Here is a 20,928-nt window from a genome sequence, read left to right on the forward strand (position 1 = left end):
TACAAACAGACACACACAACTCTGCTACAAACAGACAAACACACACAACTCTGCTACAAACAGACAAACACAACTCTGCTACATGCAGACAAACACATACAACTCTGCTACATACAGACAAATACACACATCGCTGCTACATACAGACAAACACACACAACTCTGCTACATACAGACAAACACATACAACTCTGCTACATACAGACAAACACATACAACTCTGCTACATACAGACAAACACGTACAACTCTGCTACATACAGACAAACACGTACAACTCTGCTACATACAGACAAACACGTACAACTCTGCTACATACAGACAAACACATACAACTCTGCTACATACAGACAAACACGTACAACTCTGCTACATACAGACAAACACGTACAACTCTGCTACATACAGACAAACACATACAACTCTGCTACATACAGACAAACACATACAACTCTGCTACATACAGACAAACACATACAACTCTGCTACATACAGACAAATACACACAACTCTGCTACATACAGACAAACACACACAACTCTGCTACATACAGACAAACATACAACTCTGCTACATACAGACAAACACATACAACTCTGCTACATACAGACAAACACATACAACTCTGCTACATACAGACAAACACGTACAACTCTGCTACATACAGACAAACACATACAACTCTGCTACATACAGACAAACACATACAACTCTGCTACATACAGACAAACACGTACAACTCTGCTACATACAGACAAACACGTACAACTCTGCTACATACAGACAAACACATACAACTCTGCTACATACAGACAAATACACACAACTCTGCTGCTCTGTGGGGCCTGCACCCGCGGCTCGGCGGGTACAGCACCCGCGGCATCGGCGGGAAGGGGGGGGGGGGGGGGGGAGATTGGCAGGGCATACATCTGTACATCTGGGGGGTTAGAAGCAGCTCACTGGGGCCCATAATGGGCACAAGTCCCCCTGTGTTAGATATCTCCCCCATAGTGCTGCCCATGGCCCCTATAGATCGCACAAGTCCCCCTGTGTCAGATATGGCCCCTAGGCTGCTGCCCAAAGTAAAATAAAACCCTCTTTCCTTATCTCCTGTCTGCTCCGTGCTTCTGTTCTTCCACTTCCTGGTTGTCAGTGCGGTCATGTGATCGCACAGCAGGCTGAGCTCTCTGCCTGCCTGATCACAGTGGAAGCAGGGACACAGGGAGAAACGCTGCAGGGGTAAGTAAAGCTTTTTTTATTTTAGAATGAGCAGCAGCCTGGGGGCCAAATCTAACACATGGGGGACATGTGCGATCACACTGGGACGCAGGCTCATATAATATGCACCGCTGCCCCAGCCCCTCACTGCGTGCGATTTCAGCACCATTGGAGATGGACAGCGGCTGTGCATATTATATGAGCGGGTGCAGGAGATCAAAGGATGCAGGCCGCAGCGTTCCCCTGTGCTCCAGAGCTGCTTCCACCAACTCCCCTGGACGCTGCAGTGTACATACACACCCCCCCCCCCGTATATCCGGCGTATAAGACGACCCCTCACTGTAGCCATTATTTTAAGGGGGTAAAAAGTCGTCTTATACGCCAGTATATACGTATATATATATATACAGTGTGTGTGTGTATATATACAGTGTGTGTGTGTATATATAGTGTGTGTGTATATACAGTGTGTGTGTGTGTGTGTGTGTATATATACAGTGTGCGCGTATATACAGTGTGTATGTGTGCGCGTATATACAGTGTGTGTGTATATACAGTGTGTGTGTGCGTATATACAGTGTGTATATATATACAGTGTGTGTGTGTGTATATACAGTGTGTGTGTGTATATATATACACAGTGTGTGTATATATACAGTGTGTGTGTGTATATATATATACAGTGTGTGAGTGTGTGTATATACAGTGTGTGTGTGTGCGCGTACATACAGTGTGTGTGTGTGCGCGTACATACAGTGTGTGTGTGTGCGCGTATATACAGTGTGTGTGTGTGTGTACAGAAATTATGATTATTAGTCTGCGCAACATGTGAAAAAAATAATTGGGGAAAAAAAAGTGACGGGGTGATGAGATTGCTTTTTTCCCTCTTGCCTAGTCTGTGTGTCGTCCGTATCATCCGCAAACCGCATGTGACCGGATCCTGTGGATTAAATGTGCAGCGCATTGAACCGTTATTTTACTGGATCCTTCTGCAGCGGGACACAGAATTTATCGTCCGGCGCTGGAGTCAGCCGACTCCTGATCTCACAGCCCGCACACCCTGCAATGGCTGCAGGTTGGCTCATTTACATGACCGTTCCGTTTGTCCTGGTCAGTTCCTGTTTTTTTGCGGACCCACAGACAGGACCATCTTTTCAATGACTTGTGTAGGATCGGATGGTACACGGTACCACTTGCATGTGCATCCGATCCTACAAAAAAAAAAAACACATCGGATGCCGTATGTCCGCTCCGTTATTATGGAACATGTCCTATTCTGTTCCGTAATAACGAACCGTGACTCAATACAAGTCAATGGGTCCGCAAAATTCCGGGAAGCAACACGGAAGCACTTCCATGTGACTTCCGTTGGGTGCCCGTGCAGTCAGTGTCCCGCTCCAGCCCCAGCCCCGCGGCTGCCCGCTCAGTAGTGTCAGCAGCGGCCCGCACTGCAGTGTCAGCAGCCGCGGGGATGACCAGCGCTACCGTCAAGAGGTTAGTAAGTTCATTACCTACGGTGATGAAGTCCTGCCCTCCTGACGTCAGCGGTCGTCACTGCCTTCTATGCCCGCCGCTTGTCACATCACCTCTCGCTGTCGACCCGAGACTGTGACTAGTGGTGACGTCACGGGCCGCTGGCGATACTTGGTTTGTGAAGGCGGCGGTCATTGAACTCGGTGACAGCGCTGCTGTCAGGAGTTCAGCGATCATCGCAGGTAATATACCTCGCTAACCTCCTGATAGCAGCACTCGTCATGCCCTGCAGTGACCTGGGCTGACCTATTGATGTTAGCTCAGGTCACTGCACGGCTCTCCCAGCCAATGGGGAACATTCTGTTCTTCATTGACTGGGACATTGACTATGGTATGGATCATCGTGGGACCCCCTTGTATTACACCAGACCTGGATTTGTTTTTCTTTCTAATAAATTGGTGAAAGAGGGAATGTCTTGGGGAGTGTTTTTTTTTTTTTTTTTTTTTTTTATTACTGCCTGGGTTGGAGATGTCGGATATCTGATACACGCCTGACATCACTAACTCCAGGGCTTGATGCCAGGTGACATTACACATCTGGTATTAACCCCATATATTACCCCGTTTGCCACCGCACCAGGGCAACGGGATGATATGGCGCGAAGCACCAGGACTGGCACATCTAATGGATGCGCTACTTCTGGGGCGGCTGCAGCCTGCTATTTTAAGGCTGGGGAGTGTCCAATAACTGTGAACCTCCCTAGTCTGAATACCAGACCACAGCTGTCCGCTTTACCTTGGCTGGTGATCCAATTTTGGGGGACCCTGTGTTTTTTGTTTTAAATTAGTTATTTAATTTAAAATAACAGCGTGGGGTGCCCTCTGGTTTGGATTACCAGCCAAGGTGAAGCTGCCAGCTGTGGTTCGCAGGCTGCAGCCGTTTGCTTTACCCTAGCTGGCTACAAAAGATAGGGGGACCGCATGTCTTTTTTTTATTATTTATTTATTTTTTGGCTAAATACAAGGCTAAGCACCCCTTAGTGTCACATGAAAGTCACAAAAGGGTGCCAGCTTAGAATATGCAGGGGGTAAGACATTATATATGTATTTCTTATCTATCTATCCAGCCCTCTATTCATTCATTCATCCATCCCTCTGTCTCTATATCTATCTATTCATCTCTATATGGGTATGTGCGCACTAGGCGTTTTTTTTCACGCTGCGTTTTTATGAGCGTTTTTGTCTCAAAAAAACGCACCCGCGGCTAAAAATCGCGACAAAAATTGGTGCGTTTTGGTGCGTTTTTTGCTGCGTTTTTAATCAGTGCACAATGCCATTAAAGATTGTTGATGAAAAAAAAAAAAAAGGTCTGATGTCATTTCCTTCTTCAAAATGTTCATTGTATGCAGGAGAGCAGACAGCTGCAGAACTACAAGGCTCAGCATGCTCCATTCACTAGTGTATGCAGGAGAGCAGACAGCAGCTGCAGAACTACAAGGCTCAGCATCCTCCATCCAGGACTGTATGCAGTTTTTTGCCCAAAAAGAAAAAAAAAATGACATGGGCTTCGCCATATTTTTGTATGCTAGCCGGGTACAGCAGGCAGGTACGGGCTGCCCCCAACCCCCAGCTGCCTATTTGTACCCGGCTGGGAACCAAAAATATAGAGAAGCCCTTTTTTTTTTTAATTATTTCATGAATTTCATGAAATAATTAAAAAAAAAAAAAAAATGACATGAGCTTCGCCTAATTTTTGAGTCCAGCCGGGTACAACTAGGCAGCTGGGGATTGGAATCCACAGTGCAGGGTGCCCAAGCTTTCTGGGCACCCCCACTGCGAATTGCAGTCCGCAGCCACCCCAGAAAATGGCGCTTTCATAGAAGCTGGTATAAAGCCCGAGATTCTTAATGTCAGGCCAAGTTTGACCTGGCCATTAAGAATCTCCAATAAAGGGTTTAAAAAAACAAAACAAAAAGAAGACCACACAGAGGAAAAGAGCGCGCGGGGGGGGGGGAGGAAAAGAGCGCGCGGGGGGAGGAGGAAAAGAGCGCGCGAGGGAGGAGGAAAAGAGCGCGCGGGGGGGGAGGAAAAGAGCGCGCGGGGGGGGAGGAAAAGAGCGCGCGGGGGGGGAGGAAAAGAGCGCGCGGGGGGGGAGGAAAAGAGCGCGCGGGGGGGGGAGGAAAAGAGCGCGCGGGGGGGGAGGAAAAGAGCGCGCGGGGGGGGAGGAAAAGAGCGCGCGGGGGGGGAGGAAAAGAGCGCGCGGGGGGGGGAGGAAAAGAGCGCGCGGGGGGGGAGGAAAAGAGCGCGCGGGGGGGGAGGAAAAGAGCGCGCGGGGGGGAGGGCGCGGGGGGGAGGAAAAGAGCGCGCGGGGGGGGAGGAAAAGAGCGCGCGGGGGGGGAGGAAAAGAGCGCGCGGGGGGGGAGGAAAAGAGCGCGCGGGGGGGGAGGAAAAGAGCGCGCGGGGGGGGAGGAAAAGAGCGCGCGGGGGGGAGGAAAAGAGCGCGCGGGGGGGAGGAAAAGAGCGCGCGGGGGGGGAGGAAAAGAGCGCGCGGGGGGGAGGAAAAGAGCGCGCGGGGGGGGAGGAAAAGAGCGCGCGGGGGGGGAGGAAAAGAGCGCGCGCGGGGGGGGGAGGAAAAGAGCGCGCGGGGGGGAGGAAAAGAGCGCGCGGGGGGGGAGGAAAGAGCGCGCGCGGGGGGGAGGAAAAGAGCGCGCGGGGGGGGGAGGAAAAGAGCGCGCGGGGGGGGAGGAAAAGAGCGCGCGGGGGGGGAGGAAAAGAGCGCGCGGGGGGGGAGGAAAAGAGCGCGCGGGGGGGGAGGAAAAAGAGCGCGCGGGGGGGAGGAAAAGAGCGCGCGGGGGGGAGGAAAAGAGCGCGCGGGGGGGAGGAAAAGAGCGCGCGGGGGGGAGGAAAAGAGCGCGCGGGGGGGAGGAAAAGAGCGCGCGGGGGGGAGGAAAAAGAGCGCGCGGGGGGGAGGAAAAGAGCGCGCGGGGGGGAGGAAAAGAGCGCGCGGGGGGGAGGAAAAGAGCGCGCGGGGGGGAGGAAAAGAGCGCGCGGGGGGGAGGAAAAGAGCGCGCGGGGGGGAGGAAAAGAGCGCGCGGGGGGGGAGGAAAAGAGCGCGCGGGGGGGGAGGAAAAGAGCGCGCGGGGGGGAAGAGAGCGAGGGGGGGAGAGAGCGAGGGGGGGGAAGAGAGCGAGGGGGGGGAAGAGAGCGAGGGGGGGGAAGAGAGCGAGGGGGGGAAGAGAGCGAGGGGGGGAAGAGAGCGAGGGGGGAAGAGAGCGAGGGGGGGGGAAGAGAGCGAGGGGGGGGAAGAGAGCGAGGGGGGGGAAGAGAGCGAGGGGGGGGAAGAGAGCGAGGGGGGGGAAGAGAGCGAGGGGGGGGAAGAGAGCGAGGGGGGGGAAGAGAGCGAGGGGGGGGAGAAGAGTGAGGGAGGGGGGGGTGGGGGAAGAGCGAGCGAGGGGGGGGTGGGGGAAGAGCGAGCGAGGGGGGGGGAAGAGTGAGCGAGGGGGGGAAGAGAGCGAGGGGGGGAAGAGAGCGAGGGGGGGAAGAGAGCGAGGGGGAAGAGAGCGAGGGGGAAGAGAGCGAGGGGGAAGAGAGCGAGGGGGAAGAGAGCGAGGGGGAAGAGAGCGAGGGGGAAGAGAGCGAGGGGGAAGAGAGCGAGGGGGAAGAGAGCGAGGGGGAAGAGAGCGAGGGGGAAGAGAGCGAGGGGGGGAAGAGAGCGAGGGGGGGAAGAGAGCGAGGGGGGGAAGAGAGCGAGGGGGGGAAGAGAGCGAGGGGGGGAAGAGAGCGAGGGGGGGAGAGAGCGAGGGGGGGAGAGAGCGAGGGGGGGAGAGAGCGAGGGGGGGAGAGAGCGAGGGGGGGAGAGAGCGAGGGGGGGAGAGAGCGAGGGGGGGGAGAGCGAGGGGGGGGGAGAGCGAGGGGGGGGAGAGAGCGAGGGGGGGGAGAGAGCGAGGGGGGGGGGAGAGAGCGAGGGGGGGAGAGAGCGAGGGGGGGGAGAGAGCGAGGGGGGGGGAGAGCAAGGGGGGGAGAGAGCGAGGGGGGGAGAGAGCGAGGGGGGGCAGAGAAGAGGGGGAAGAGGGGAGGGGGAGAAGAGTGGGGGGAGAGAAGAGAGTGGGGAAAGGAGAGAGTGGGGAAAGAAGAGGGGCAGAGGTGCTTGTCACCAACTGTCTCCACTCTGACTTGTGGTGCAGGTGACAGAGTGCAGACAGTTGGTCCCATGCAGCAGGACAGGTGGCAGAGCACAGCGGTGACATGCCTGTCAGTGTCTTGCTGCGTCCTGCTGTGCTGCTGGGAGGAGCAGATGATCACACTGCCCGACACCGGCCGCTCTCCTGACATCGCAGCAGAGCGGGCGGGTGGAGAGTGTGATCAGATACTTACGTGCAGGGGGGGATTCAGCTGAAGAACCCCCCATGTACTGCACACTGGCGCCCCGTGCCTCACCATCTGCAGGACGCTTAGCCGCCTCCACACTGACGTCCTCCGGATCCTCCCCTCGATACTGGGCTGTGCACTGCAGTGCGGTAGTCACCGCCCACAGCCCTGTCACTCAATTTGAGTGGTGCCAGCCTCCTCTGACATACCCGACGAGTTTGAGAGCCCGGAAATGCCGGGGCGTCAGAGGATGCTGGCGGCCACAGCTCCAGGGGGTCATGTGACAGGCACTGAGCGTGCAGGATAGCGCCGCTCAGTGCCAGAACTGGAAACATAAGCCAATGGAGACAACGCCTAGAATGGTAAGTAGAACTCCTACAGAAAATAAAAAAAAAGGGTGAACCACCCCTTTAAGAGAGAAAAGTCTTTTATGTTTCTAGAAAAAGTCCTAGATCTTGGAGTTCAGCTTATCAAAAATGGGAATAAAATCAAAAGTGTTGGGTTTATACTTTTGTTCAGTGTATTTATCCATATCTAATTTACAAAAGCTGTGTGTGTGTGTGTGTGTGTGCGTGCGTGTGTGTCCGCTAAAGGAATCCGCACCGTCGCATTTAAATCACAAAATTTTGCATAGACGCCTCATGTGACTCAGGGAACGTCATAGACTATGTTTGGGGGGGGGGATTCAACCCCCCGCTTTACTCTTACTCTCCAAAAATCCTGCCTCTATTAAACTGAATGGAGGTGGGAGCTACAGGCTATAAATAGCAAACTGTCAGTGGTTGCTATAAGAACAAAATAAACTGTTAGTATAAGAAGCTTATGTGTGAGGTAATATGATATCAGTGGGAAGACAGAGAGACAGCCCGGGCAAAGACACAGACTGGGCAAAGAGAGAAACAGACAGAGACACACAGAGAAACAGAGATAGAGAGACAGAGATACAGTTACTATCCTGGGCAATGCCGGGTACTACAGCTAAAATATATATAAAATCATATATCATACAGAGGAGTGGCAAGAGGAAGCTGCCAGGAGAATGGGCCGCTCACTTTCAGTCCTTTCAGTACAGCTTTGAAGGCTCAGGAGGCTAACAAGTTACAAAAGACGTAATATGTGCACAGCAAGTTGTTTAGATAGTTTTTTGCATTACTTTAATTTGTTTTGATTTGATTCATTTAGCTTGGATAACCCCTTTAAAGGGGTTAAAAGCTATGCAACTGAAACAATTGTTTTAAAACAGCTAACAATATTAGAAAGAAAGAAAAAAAAAAGCCACAAAGGCAACCCCACTCACCGATTCTTTCCCCCCAATGCTCTCAGTTTTGGTTACAAGCAAATGGCACATGATTGCAAGGGTAATGTGCAGCTGCCTATAAGCAAAGACAGAGAGCATTGCTGGAGGATCTGCTCTAGATCAATGAGGGAAAATAAGACTGGGCGAGAGGGGTTTCCTTTGTCAGTTCAATTACATGGACCGCTGTTTTTAGCGTCACAAAACAAAAAGATATATTGTATATAAATCTTTTAAAATACAAGTATTCTGTCATTATTTTGCCCCCTTTACCCCACAGAGAGAGACATGCGGTTTTCAAAGTAATATATAATCTTAATATACGTAATGAAATTTAGAAATAGAGTATGATTCATTGAAATGCATTCAACCACTAACAGAAAAACTAAGCATCAGTATGGTTCTCGGTTGTGTAAATTGTATTCTCCAGGTGACCTATGTTAAATATTAAAGGGGTTTTCCATTACTAGGACAACCTGTTCAGATTCCACTTGTTTCCCCCAATTAAAATAAAATACCCTGTATTCACCTCCTGTTCTTGCACTAGTCCAGCGCCAGAATGGGAGGAGAGTACCAGCAATGTTGGTAATGATGGACATTGCGACATCACTTGAGCCCCACGTCGAATCACCGCCGGGTTCTCCCTCCTCGCCTTTGGATCAAATGCGTTAAGCAACAGGAAGTGACGCTGCGCCTGCCACTTCCTTCTTGTTGATTGCTCTCGTGGTCCAAAGGCGGGGAGAGAGAACCCAATGGTGATTAGACGCGGGGCTCACAAGACATTACAACCGCTCATGAGCCCCGAACTGCGATTACCGACAGAGCTAGAACGGGAGGAGAGTACAAGATCTTTTATTTTAACTGGGGTAAACAAGTGAAAATCAGAAGGGGCTGTGCTAGTAGTGGAAAACCCCTTTAAAGAGTACAGACCAAAGCTGAATTTGAACTGGCGCTTGTTATTAAGCTGGCTCCTATAATGACGGCACACAAACAGCTAATGTCTCCCAGACAGTCTATTCATAATTGTCATGCCAATTAGCCATTCACTTGTCCCAGAACGTCATATTGGAAGCCCAATCTTTTTCCACAGTTGTTGTGGATTTTTAAAATTAGACGTTAGATAACCCCTTTAGGCTAAAACTAGGACAAGCCCTTTAAGGCTTCATCAGGAGTTGCAAAGCTCTGAAAGATTTCAGGTTTACTAAGAGTTCTTTACAAACTATGAAGGAAATAAATATGCATGCACCCAATGCTTACACCTTTGTCATATTAGCAAGATTTTAAGCAGCTGCCGTAAGACAATTGGCACTTTTCAATTTATAAGTTTTCACATAAGAAGGTATAAATGTCATGTCTTCCTGATGGGGGGTGGCTGGTAGTCCACTCCACACTAAAGATAAAGGTCCCATCATTACACACAAAGTTTGGCATAGCCTAGTTACGTTATAAGATATGACTTTGACGGGAACCTAGCCGACAATTCATGCTGCCCAGACCGAGGGCATGGCTGCCATAGAGAAAAGACAGAATTAATCCAGCGCCATCCTCGAAAAGCAGCACTCTAGTTGATTGACAGGTCTCTCCCATGTGTGAACACAGCCAGAGACCTGTCAATCACCTGTAGCAGCGTGGTGAGAAGCCGGATGGAGGTGGCGCTGGACTAGCTTTGTCTCTGCCTATGGTCCCTGGCCGGATCTTTAAACAATGTTGTCTCTGAAACGCAGGCGTGTTTGAGAGAAAACCATTCCCGGCTGCAATCACAGTGAGGAGCTGATGGATGCCGCCAATGGTTTAGGCAGCAATAACCGGTGGTCAGATTCACTTAAGTTTTCAAAAAAATAAAATCTACCTGTAATGGTTAGATAATGCAGCATAGTAGGAATCTGAGAAATAAGAATCTACACTATAGAGATCATTGAATATATACTCAAATCTTGCTAGTACTGGAAAGATGGATATGCATTCTTATAGAGAAGAGAATGATTTCCCACTGGATCTGTAACGACATGCGATCCTGATCGGTTTACAGTTTCCACTGGACCTTAGAGGGAAGGGAGGGAAAAAAAACATCAAAATGTAAAATGAGTCTTCACCTCGTCTGCATGGTGTAAATGGTCCTTTACAGCTTTGGGGCGATGTTCTGGGCATTCTCAAGGACCTACCTAAAATATTAGTGGCAAGAGAGCATGATGGAAAATACGGTGTAGACAAAACAGAATTGGTTGACGACTGAGAAAACCATTTAATGACAGTCTTAATAGGAAACGGATCATATTAAAAAAAACAACAAACAAAACAACAACATTATTTCGGTTGCCGTACACCTTTGTATAAAGCATGTTAGGACCATCAGTGTTACACGTACATACATCATAAGGCACTGTGAGCATACAGTTATAGTGGTAGGCCTGGTACTGGAACAAGTACAGTTTTAAGGGGGCTGTCCTGTTAAACAAGTAATCCCCTAGCCATGTAATAGGTGACAACCTGCTGATTGCCGGGGGTCTGACCGCTGGGACCCACACTGAATTTTTTTCCTCCATTATAAAATTGAGCGGCCAGTTAGAAGTTCAGTCGCTGCTCCATTCATTCTGTATGGGGCTGCCCAAAACAAACACAAAAAATTAGTATGGTGCTCGACTACCCCATAGGGAATAGCTGGGACAGCGGTCACAACCTCACCCTCCATTCTAACATGGATAATAGCTCACTATTTTGCTGATCAGTGCAGGTCCCATCGTCAGGACTCCCATCGATCAACACGCCATCACCTATCCCATTAGTAGCGGAAACTTGTTTTCACCATAAAGCCCCCTCAAGTCTCTTCTCCCACAATCCATCCCACACAATAGTGGGTTAGTGGACTGGATTTTTCTGTATATGTCTATATAACTTGCACTAGATATATCAGTTATTTTTTTTTTATCTGTTTAAGGAAATTAAACACTTACCTATCCCGCGTTTGAAGGGAACCTATCACAAACATGAACGGAGCTGCAGACAACAGGTTATAAAGCGGAGCCGATTGATATACAGCTTACAGGGAAACTATTCAGTATAACTAAACCCTGCTTATTGTAGATTTAGGCGCTTATTCAACAATTGACAGACTCCATGTGTAAAGGGGTTTCACACCACTTCAATATTGATGACTTGTGATCAGTGCCGGGTCAGATACCTGGTATATGCAACATGATCAGATACATGCAATGGATGGGACGGAATACCATCTGGGTACTGCAGATCATCTATTCAAATAAAAGAAGGAAAACCCCTCTAAAAGGGCATCTGTAATGTGATTTTCTAGTATAATGTTAATGCTTTAAATAGGGCTTAAGGAGACCTTTCAGGATCAGTAAGTTTTATAGCTCTACCTCATCCTGTTATCTTGCTGTAATTGGACCTTTCAGGATCAGTAAGCTTTATAGCTCTACCTTATCTTATCTTGCTGTAAGCTCCATAGCATTCAGTGTCTCCTGCACACTAGTGAAGTGTATGCAAATACAATGTTCATATTCATTGCTCCCCCCAACCACCTCCCAGTGCATTCACTACCCTGCTGAGAGGTAGGAAGGAGTATGGGTGCGGGCAGCAGTGCAAATTCAGTTCAGAGTTACTAACACTGATGCCAGCACTAAGAGGTGGAGGAGGGAGCAGTGAATATGCAATTTGTTTTTACATAAGTTTGACTATTTACTAGTCACACTAAATTCGATGGAGTTGACAAAAAGATAACAGGATAAAGTAGAGCTATAAAAGTCACTGATTCTGAAAAGTCTCCTTAAGCCCTATTTAAAGATTACATTAGTATTGTACTACAAATCACTTGACCGATTCCCTTTAAGTTTGTATAAAGCAGGTACCTGTCAGTCAATGAGTTAGACAACCGACTAGACTACTAAACCCAGCAGGAACAGGGATTTTTAGACTATACACACCTTTTACATAGATTTTTTTCCCATATGTTATTGGTTACCTTTACGGTAATTGATTGAACTAAGTTCTAAGCTGCAATCATCATTCCTTCATTCACCGTAAGGCTATGTGCCCACGGGGAAAGTGTCCTGTGGATACATCCGCAGGACATTCTGCAGGAGCTCCCAGAAAACCGCAGCACAACTTTGTCTGTTTTCATGCTGCGGATGTGCTGCGGTCATTCTGCATTGAGGATACAGTACCATGGCTTCGGCACTGCATCCTCAATGCAGAACAAGTGCTGGAGTGATCGTGGAGTTCATACTTACCTCCATCACGCAGCACTTCACTCTCCCACTGTGTCTGTCTGCACATTGCAGGAGAAGGTGGGCAGGCCTGAACTAGATCCGGCTGTCACATGACTGGAGATCGAGCAGGCCCCACCCACCTCCTGGCTCCACTGCGCTCCTCCCGGTGTCTTCTATCAAGGCAGGTAAGTATGGGATCGTGCGGAAAAATCCACAGGAATAATTGACATGCTGCAGATTTTTCTGCAAAGAAATCCGCATTATTTCCGCTACGGAAAAAAAAACGCAGCATGGGCACAGCACTCCCCAAATGCTATAGAGACGGCTGGGGACTCGCTGTACTGTGGATTTTTTACAAATCCGCGAAAAAAATCACGGCAAATTCTGCAAATTTTCCGCAGCGTGGGCACATAGCCTAATACATGCTGGATTAGAATTTCACCTCATCTACATCCTCCCTGAGACCTTTGATGCTTTCCTCCTTCTTCATACTATGACCGGAATTATACAATATCCCATATTCGAAATCAGAGCCAGATTTTTATTTTCTGTGCAGACTGGTAAAATATTGACTTAATGAAGAAAAAGAACAATACAAAAAAAAGGTGAAAAGGTGTCCATAGTCTATAAATACATGCCATGTTATACTGGATTTTTTCACAACCCTCTACATTAAAGGGGTTGCTCGGTCTTCTGATAAAAGTCTAGTCTCTAGGTGTCAGCAGACCTCAGAACATTGCAGACTTTAATCAACTCACAAAACCCTGCATTATAACGTGTTGCTTGCGGATAAATGTTTAACATATAAAGTTCCCCTTCAAAGAGCTAAACACAGAAAAAAAAACCAAAAAAAAAAAACACTATCTACACGAGGTTAAAGTGGATCTGCCTCTGGATCTCACAATGCATATGTACATATTATTCAGTAGATATTTTGAGCCTGGTGAGGCTGGAGCACTTACTTTGAATATCCATGTGAGAGTAGCTGTCCAATCATTCTGCTCACACGGACTTTCCACAAGAATTCAGATGTATTCAGTCTCCAACCAACCAGCCTGATTGACAGCTGCAGCTTGTCCGAGCACTGACCTCAGCCACAGCAGGGAGGAGGGACACTGATCAGGTTAAGTGGGTGGAAATTTAGTTTCTACTTTCACAAATGATTTTACAGCCATTCTGATATGGATTTTCAAAATAAGTATATCAGCCTCATCAGTTCCAAGAGATCCATCTGACAAAGTATGCATTTTGTATTGTGATATCTGCTTTAAGGTTCCAACATATAGCAAATGTATGTTAAAGCTGATCTGACAGCAGTTTTCACAATACAAACAGCAGAATTGAGAACGTTCTTATGTGAATGAAGCAGATGACCCCTCACCCCTAAAAAAAGAAAAAATACAGTATGTAGTATATGTATGCTATGAATATCTGACACACTGGGCAGAATGGGAGTCAGATGACAATTGTGGAGGTGGGAACCAGCGCTATCAAAGATTCATGGTATATGTTGTGGAATAGGAAAATACCCTTTAAAGCAGTGGACTGCGTACAAATCACACATCCTATGTGTATGCTCCATGGGGATGTGGGATAAGCGGTGGGTATGCCATGATGTTCTGGCCAGGAAGTCAAAATCCAACATGCTTTAACAAAAAAACCCTGTCCTGATGAGTCCATTGCCTCCTAAGGTTCCTACTTTAACCCCAACGCATGGAGAAAGAGAGAATCCATTAAACACAGACCTACATGGCTGATGCCACCCTGCAAGGAGCTCAAGCTGTATAAAGGCCATTCACAGAGCACATTTTATTGCTTCAATCAAATGGATGAGAGCGGAGTAAAAGGATGGAGTGGCTGAACTCTTCATACATGGAAGAAAAACAAAGTGATTTGTATAAATTAATATCACGGGGTCAAATCAGAAGAAGAGATCCTCTCGGAGCACTGTAAATCACACAGCTTTCAGAACGCTTGTTTACAGACACTCGGCCAGTGTAAACAGGCTGCCAATCACCTACATAATGGGCAAAATGCCCATATGATGGTTGAATTAGATATTCTGGACAGCACTCGTCCTCTATAGACAGTACATGAGCTGCCAAGAGCAATGACTGTTTACAAGCACGAACCCGATCATCCTGTGAACATGGAAGTGCATTTGGCCGTCTGGACGGGAACTGACAGCTGGTGAGTTTACATGTAGCCGATCAGTGGCCAGGGTAAATGGAACAACGCTTCACATGAGTGAACAATACGGTAATGAAAAAGGCATCAATGAAGAAAGTCCATGATAAGAAGGAAGAAAGAAACTGAAGGAAGAAGCAAATTTACACAGACTTTCATGTAAACTATCAAGAGTCAAACTCACCAAAGGGCTCAATGAACTGGTAAAGCTTTTCACCGATGGCAATGGCTTCCATGTGCTGGCGCAGATAGTACAGGATGACTGCCTGGTTGTAGTACAGCATGCTGTTTTCCACATCATCTAAGCTGTCCATCTCATCTACAGCCGAATGAACCTATAAGCAAGTTCATAAAGATGGCTCAACATCCAAAGCTGGGATTATCATATTAAAGAGGTTGTCCATATCCTTAGGAATGTGTGATCGGTCTGGGTCCAACACTCTGCACCTCGCTGATCAGCTGTACTCTGTGCCGGAGGCTGCGGCAAGCGGATATGCTCAGTTCCAGAGCTGTTAGGTACTAAACATCCACCTATTGATTTGAATGGCAGGTGGATGTGCAGTAACTGTCGGCAGTCGCTATCATTTATCAGGGCAGCACCGAAACTAAGCTTTTCCAGCTGCCTGCATCCGCCTCCGGCACCGAGAACACCTGGTGGTGGGGTGTCGGATTCCGGCCGATCAGACATTGATGACCTATTCCAAGGATAGGCCTTCAATGTAAAAGTAGTGGATAGCCTCTTAATAGTACACCCTTCTAAATGCAGACTGTCCTATAATGAAACTCAGTGCAATTTAATTTGAACCACAGAACTGAACTTAACGGGATGGTTCATGATATTGATAGCCTAACCTAATCCAGTGGTGTCAGCACCTGGCAGCCCAATGACCAACTGCTTCCAAAACCAATGGTGGTACAAAATAAACAGGGTATGTAGTCAGGACACCACAGCTTCGTACACTATATAGTGGCCATTTTTTGGGGACTGATGCGCAGTTCCCATTCCATGCAATGGGAGCTACATATTGTGCATAATCGTGAACTGGAATCGCCTTCTTACCTCATTTCTTAGATGGTTTAGCGTCTGTTTTAAATTGTCTGTACTGCTCTGCTCACTTTTATAAAACTCAGCGACTGCCATGTTCAGCATTATCTTGTAATCATCCTTGTTGATTTCTTTCAGGTCACTTAGATGATGAAGACAAGCTTCATAGTTTCCAGCCTGGCATACAAAATAACTTCATTACAAAAAAAAAAAATGTATGCACACATACACAGTATACCACAAAAGTGGGGAGTAAGCCTCTCACATTTTGGAATTATTTTATTATATCTTTCATGGGACAACACTAAAGATATGACACTTTGATATAATGTAAAGTAGTCAGTGTACAGCTTGTATAACAGTGTAAATTGGGTGTGCCCTCTAAATAACGCGACACACAACCATTAATCAAAACCGTTGGCAATAAAAGTGAGTACACTCCTAAGTGAAAATGGCCAAATTGTGCCCATAGTGTCAATATTTTGTGTGGCAGTGTATTGGTGGTAATGGAACTAGGGAGGGGCACAAGGCAGGGGTGTCTCCTCTTGTGTTTGCCATCGCAACTGAACCTCAGTTTAAAATGGGTTTAAATGTTGGGGTAATAGAAGAAAAGATCTCCCTTTACATGGACGACATGCTAAGCTATCTTGGAGATACTCAAAAATCTCTATTGCCAGTGATGAATAGTATTATTCGCCCTCCTCCCCCTTCTGTTTGAGGATTCCCCACAGATGCTCAATGGGTTCACTAGCTAACGCTGCACTAAAATGACCAATAAGAGCAGTGTGAATTCATCTGTATAACAAAACAAAAAAAAACTGATAGAAATTACCGTGAATGTTTGAAAAGAACATCTGGACAGCTCCTTTTCTTGATCGGAGATACCGGAGCAATTCGCTGAACCCTCGCTCTTTTCCGTGCTCTGCTCTAAAGGCAATTTAAAACCAAGAAATTAAAACCACGAAAAGTAAACTTTCTGAGTATTTCTACTAAGTGCTCAATCTTAAAACATAAAAAAACCTCCAAAAATGAAACTAGATTGCCCAGGTGACATTACTGAGGGAAATGTCACTTGGCCATACAATGTATATATTATTGTATGGTGTCTATACAAACCTGAAGGCTGCATTACTGCATGAGAGAGTGCACAGAATGCATTTCTCTCATATACAGTGTGTATACACACACACACACACACACACAGTGCCTTGCGAAAGTAATCGACCCCCTTGAATTTTTCAACCTTTTCCCACATTTCGAGCTTTAAACAAAGATAAAAAATGTTAATTTTATGGTGAAGAATCGGCAACAAGTGGGACACAATTGTGAAGTTGAACGAAATTTATTGTTTGTTTTAAACTTTTTAAAAAAAAATAACTGAAAATTGGGGCGTGCAATATTATTCAGCCCCTTTAAGTTAACACTTTCTAGTGCCACCTTTTTCTGTGATTATAGCTGCAAGTCGCTTGGGGTATGTTTCTATCAGTTTTGCACATCGAGAGACTGAAATTCTTGCCCATTCTTCCTTTGCAAACAGCTTGAGCTGAGTGAGGTTGGATGGAGAGCGTTTGTGAACAGCATTTTCAGCTCTTTCCACAGATTCTCGATTGGATTCAGGTCTGGACTGTGACTTGGCCATTCTAACACCTGGATAAGTTTATTTGTGAACCATTCCATTGTAGATTTTGCTTTATGTTTGCGATCATTGTCTTGTTGAAAGACAAATCTCCGTCCAAGTCTCAGGTCTTTTGCAGACTCCAACAGGTTTTTTTCAAGAATGGTCCTGTATTTGGCTCCATCCATCTTCCCATCAATTTTAACCATCTTCCCTGTCCCTGCTGAAGCAAAGCAGGCCCAACCCATGATGCTGCCACCATCATGTTTGACAGTGGGGATGGTGTGTACAGGATGATGAGCAGTGTTGCTTTTACACTAAACAGTTTGGCATTCTGCCCAAAAAGTTCGATTTTGGTTTCATCTGACCAGAGCACCTTCTTCCACATGTTTGGTGTCTCCCAGGTGGCTTGTGGCAAACTTTAAACAACACTTTTTATGGATATCTTTGAGAAATGGCTTTCATCTTGCCACTCTTCCATAAAGGTTAGATTTGTGCAGTGTACGACTGATTGCTGTCCTATGGACAGGCTCTCCCACCTCAGCTGTAGATCTCTGCAGTTCATCCAGAGTGATCATGGGCCTCTTGGCTGCATCTCTGATCAGTCTTCTCCTTGTTTGAAATTAAAGTTTGGATGGGCGGCTGGGTCTTTGTAGATTTGCAGTGGTATGATACTCCTTCCATTTCAATATGATCGCTTGCACAGTGCTTCTTGGGATGTTTAAAGTTTTGGAAATCTTTTTCTAACCAAATCCGGCTTTAAACTTCTCCACAACAGTATCACGGACTTGTCTGTGTTGTTCCTTGGTCTTCATGATGCTATCTGTGCTTTAAACAGAACACTGAGACTATCACAGAGCAGGTGCATTTATACGGAGACTAGATTACACACAGGTGGATTATATTTATCATCATCAGTCATTTAGGACAACATTGGATCATTCAGAGATCGTCAATGAACTTCTGGAGTGAGTTTGTGGACTGAAAGTAAAGGGCCAAATAATATTGCATGCACCAATTTTCAGTTTATTCTTTTTTACAAAAGTTTAAAATAAGCAATAAATTTTGTTCAACTTCACAACTGTGCCCCACTTGCTGTTGATTCTCCACCATAACATTAAAAATGTTATCTTTATGTTTGAAGCCTGAAATCCGGGAAAAGGTTGAAAAATTCAAGGGGGCCTAATACTTTCGCAAGGCACAAATATATTATATTATATATATATATGTAATCACGCACACATTATATACACACATACCTCCTAGAGAAGATGTTTTCAATTTAATGACCAACAAATCGTGTCAGTGGTTAAAATTATATTTGATTTGCATATAGTATAGCAGTCCAGTTTCACAGCCCATGGTTCCTCACCCGGTGATTGGTATAAGTGATCACCTTCTGATATAGTAGATAACACTGTATCACACCCCCATGGGTATGATAACATGATTTCCACAAGCCGGCGTCATCGCAGGTCTTTGAGATCTTGCGAGAGGCTCATTTCGGCAGAGTTAAGCTGGGTTTACACACTGCAACATCGCAAAGGACATCGCTGTAACGTCACCGGTTTTGTGACGTAACAGCGACCTCCCTAAGTCTCTGCTAAGTGTCTGGTGAGCTGTCAAACAGGCAAACCTGGCCAACAACTCAACAGCGATCCGGACCTGCAGAGCGACCTAGCTGGTTGTTGGGGACGTTGATAAGCAGCCTTTTGAAAGGGAAGTTGCTAACAAAGTCTCTGCAAAGTCTTTCACACACTGAAACTTTCCAGCGATGCTTGCTGCACAGCGGGAAACAAAGGACCTAGGAATGGTCCTGAACGATTTGTAACGATTACAACTTCACAGCAGGGGCCGGGTCGCTGATATGATTCACACACTGCAACATCGCAAACAACATCGCTATTGCGTCACAAAACCGGTGACGTTACAGCGATGTCGTTTGAGATGTTGCAGTGTGTAAACCCAGCTTTAGTGTGCCTTTGAAGCCACATGTACGATTCCCGGCTTCATCGAGGTGCACTATGTATGATCAGATAAACAGCTTCTGCCCTTCCAATCATGCACAGTGCATCTCAATGAAGCCGGGAAGCATACACCCACCCTGCTTCTGAGCTGCACAGATGCTACTGAAAAGAGCAGAGCGCATGCGCAACACCTCCAGGAGCTGTTGTGAAGCCAGCTCGTGGAAAATCATTTTATCATTTTCTATGTTATCATACCCACTGGGGCATGATAACATAGAAAGAGGGCCGACTAGTCTGGGAAACAACGTCCCATCAACTAGTTATAGGCCTAATTAGCATAAGAACGGCACACTTTATAAATGCTTTTGTAAACAGCTTTATACAGGGCAAGATAGGCAAGGAATTTGGGTAGACATGCAAATACTGCTGGGTTGGAGGTCATAGGGGACCAGACAGGTTCCCTTTAATTTTTTCAGAACACCCCCATTCCCTGCATTGGTGACGGTCACAGGTTTCAGACTTCTTGGACAACCACTGAGTTAGGACTTAACAGTGACTTTCCGTAGTGCAGCTCCTCTAAGTGCCTGTATGGAACGCATGCACGTCTGACAGTAGTTCCACGCCTCAAGTTCACTTATTAATCTAAGGGGTAATTCAGAAGTAGAAGCCAAATAATACAAAAGAGGTTCTTCTCCTGACAGTAGAGAATAATCTCCGTAAACGGTGCGTAAACTGCTGGGAAGTCAGAGAAGGACACACGTTTACCTCCGGCTTTATCTGCAGCCATTCTTCAAAGATTCCAGATTAATACTTATCCTGAATCCTTAATTCTGCTTCACATAGAATTGTATTTCCTACCTGTAAATGAAAGAAAACATTAAGCCCCACTCTACATAATATTAATACAAAATCTAGAAATGTGATCATCTCCATCATCTATAAACAGGAGGCTACATTCAAAAGTCATCATGTGTATACAGCCAAGTAGGCTTTAATCAAAAGTGTCTGCCCCTTGTCTATATCTAGAGGGTGAAATCATAAGGTGGGTACAATGCCAGGCTGAGGCAATGAGTTGCTGCTATGTTGCATAGGCTTATACTGATGTGATGAGGAAGATCTGTCCTGATCTTCAGCCCCTAGATCTTTCTATTCAAAGCTACAGGTAGCAGAGATCCTGCGAAGGGTGATACTGAAAAACACAAAATACAACGCAGCATGTCCAGTGTTCTAGAACCAAGCATTACTTATGTAAGTCTAGTTTAGGGGGCACCTATATTCTATTTTCACGGCGAATAAACTGCTGTCCGGATCCGGAGACCCTCCCGCGCCGGATCATAGAAAGTCTCTGAGCCTACATGCCGCCGTGATGAGGTGCAGTCACCTCCCACTTTCTTAGGCTAAGTTCACATTTCCGCTAAAATCTATCAGTCACAATCCGCTGCTCTTGTAAACAGCGGAATCCGTTTAGCGGATTCCGCTGCTCCCATAGACTTGTATGAGCAGCGGATTGTGACTGATGATGCTGCGTTGCACCCTCCG

At 46.8% G+C, this 20,928-nt stretch overlaps 1 protein-coding gene across 3 annotated transcripts in view; it reads right to left on the reverse strand.

The window, feature by feature from the left end:
- CNOT10 (CCR4-NOT transcription complex subunit 10) overlaps positions 1-20,928 on the reverse strand; it is a 144,692-nt gene that overhangs the window by 120,870 nt on the left and 2,894 nt on the right. Inside the window, exons 2-6 of one of the 3 annotated variants that reach the window (XM_075315236.1) lie at positions 20,155-20,243; positions 16,640-16,734; positions 15,823-15,984; positions 14,947-15,097; positions 10,446-10,514 (exon numbers count right to left, since the gene is read on the reverse strand). In XM_075315236.1, the coding sequence (XP_075171351.1) occupies positions 10,446-10,514; positions 14,947-15,097; positions 15,823-15,984; positions 16,640-16,734; positions 20,155-20,176 (499 nt within the window). In that variant the 5' untranslated portion in view covers positions 20,177-20,243. Of the gene's footprint in view, positions 1-10,445; positions 10,515-14,946; positions 15,098-15,822; positions 15,985-16,639; positions 16,735-20,154; positions 20,248-20,928 lie in introns of all 3 variants that reach the window. The other 2 variants (XM_075315237.1, XM_075315238.1) reach the window with 2 other exon arrangements.

The sequence above is a fragment of the Anomaloglossus baeobatrachus genome, chromosome 6 (genome assembly GCF_048569485.1).
Source record: "Anomaloglossus baeobatrachus isolate aAnoBae1 chromosome 6, aAnoBae1.hap1, whole genome shotgun sequence".
Lineage (NCBI taxonomy): Eukaryota > Metazoa > Chordata > Amphibia > Anura > Aromobatidae > Anomaloglossus > Anomaloglossus baeobatrachus.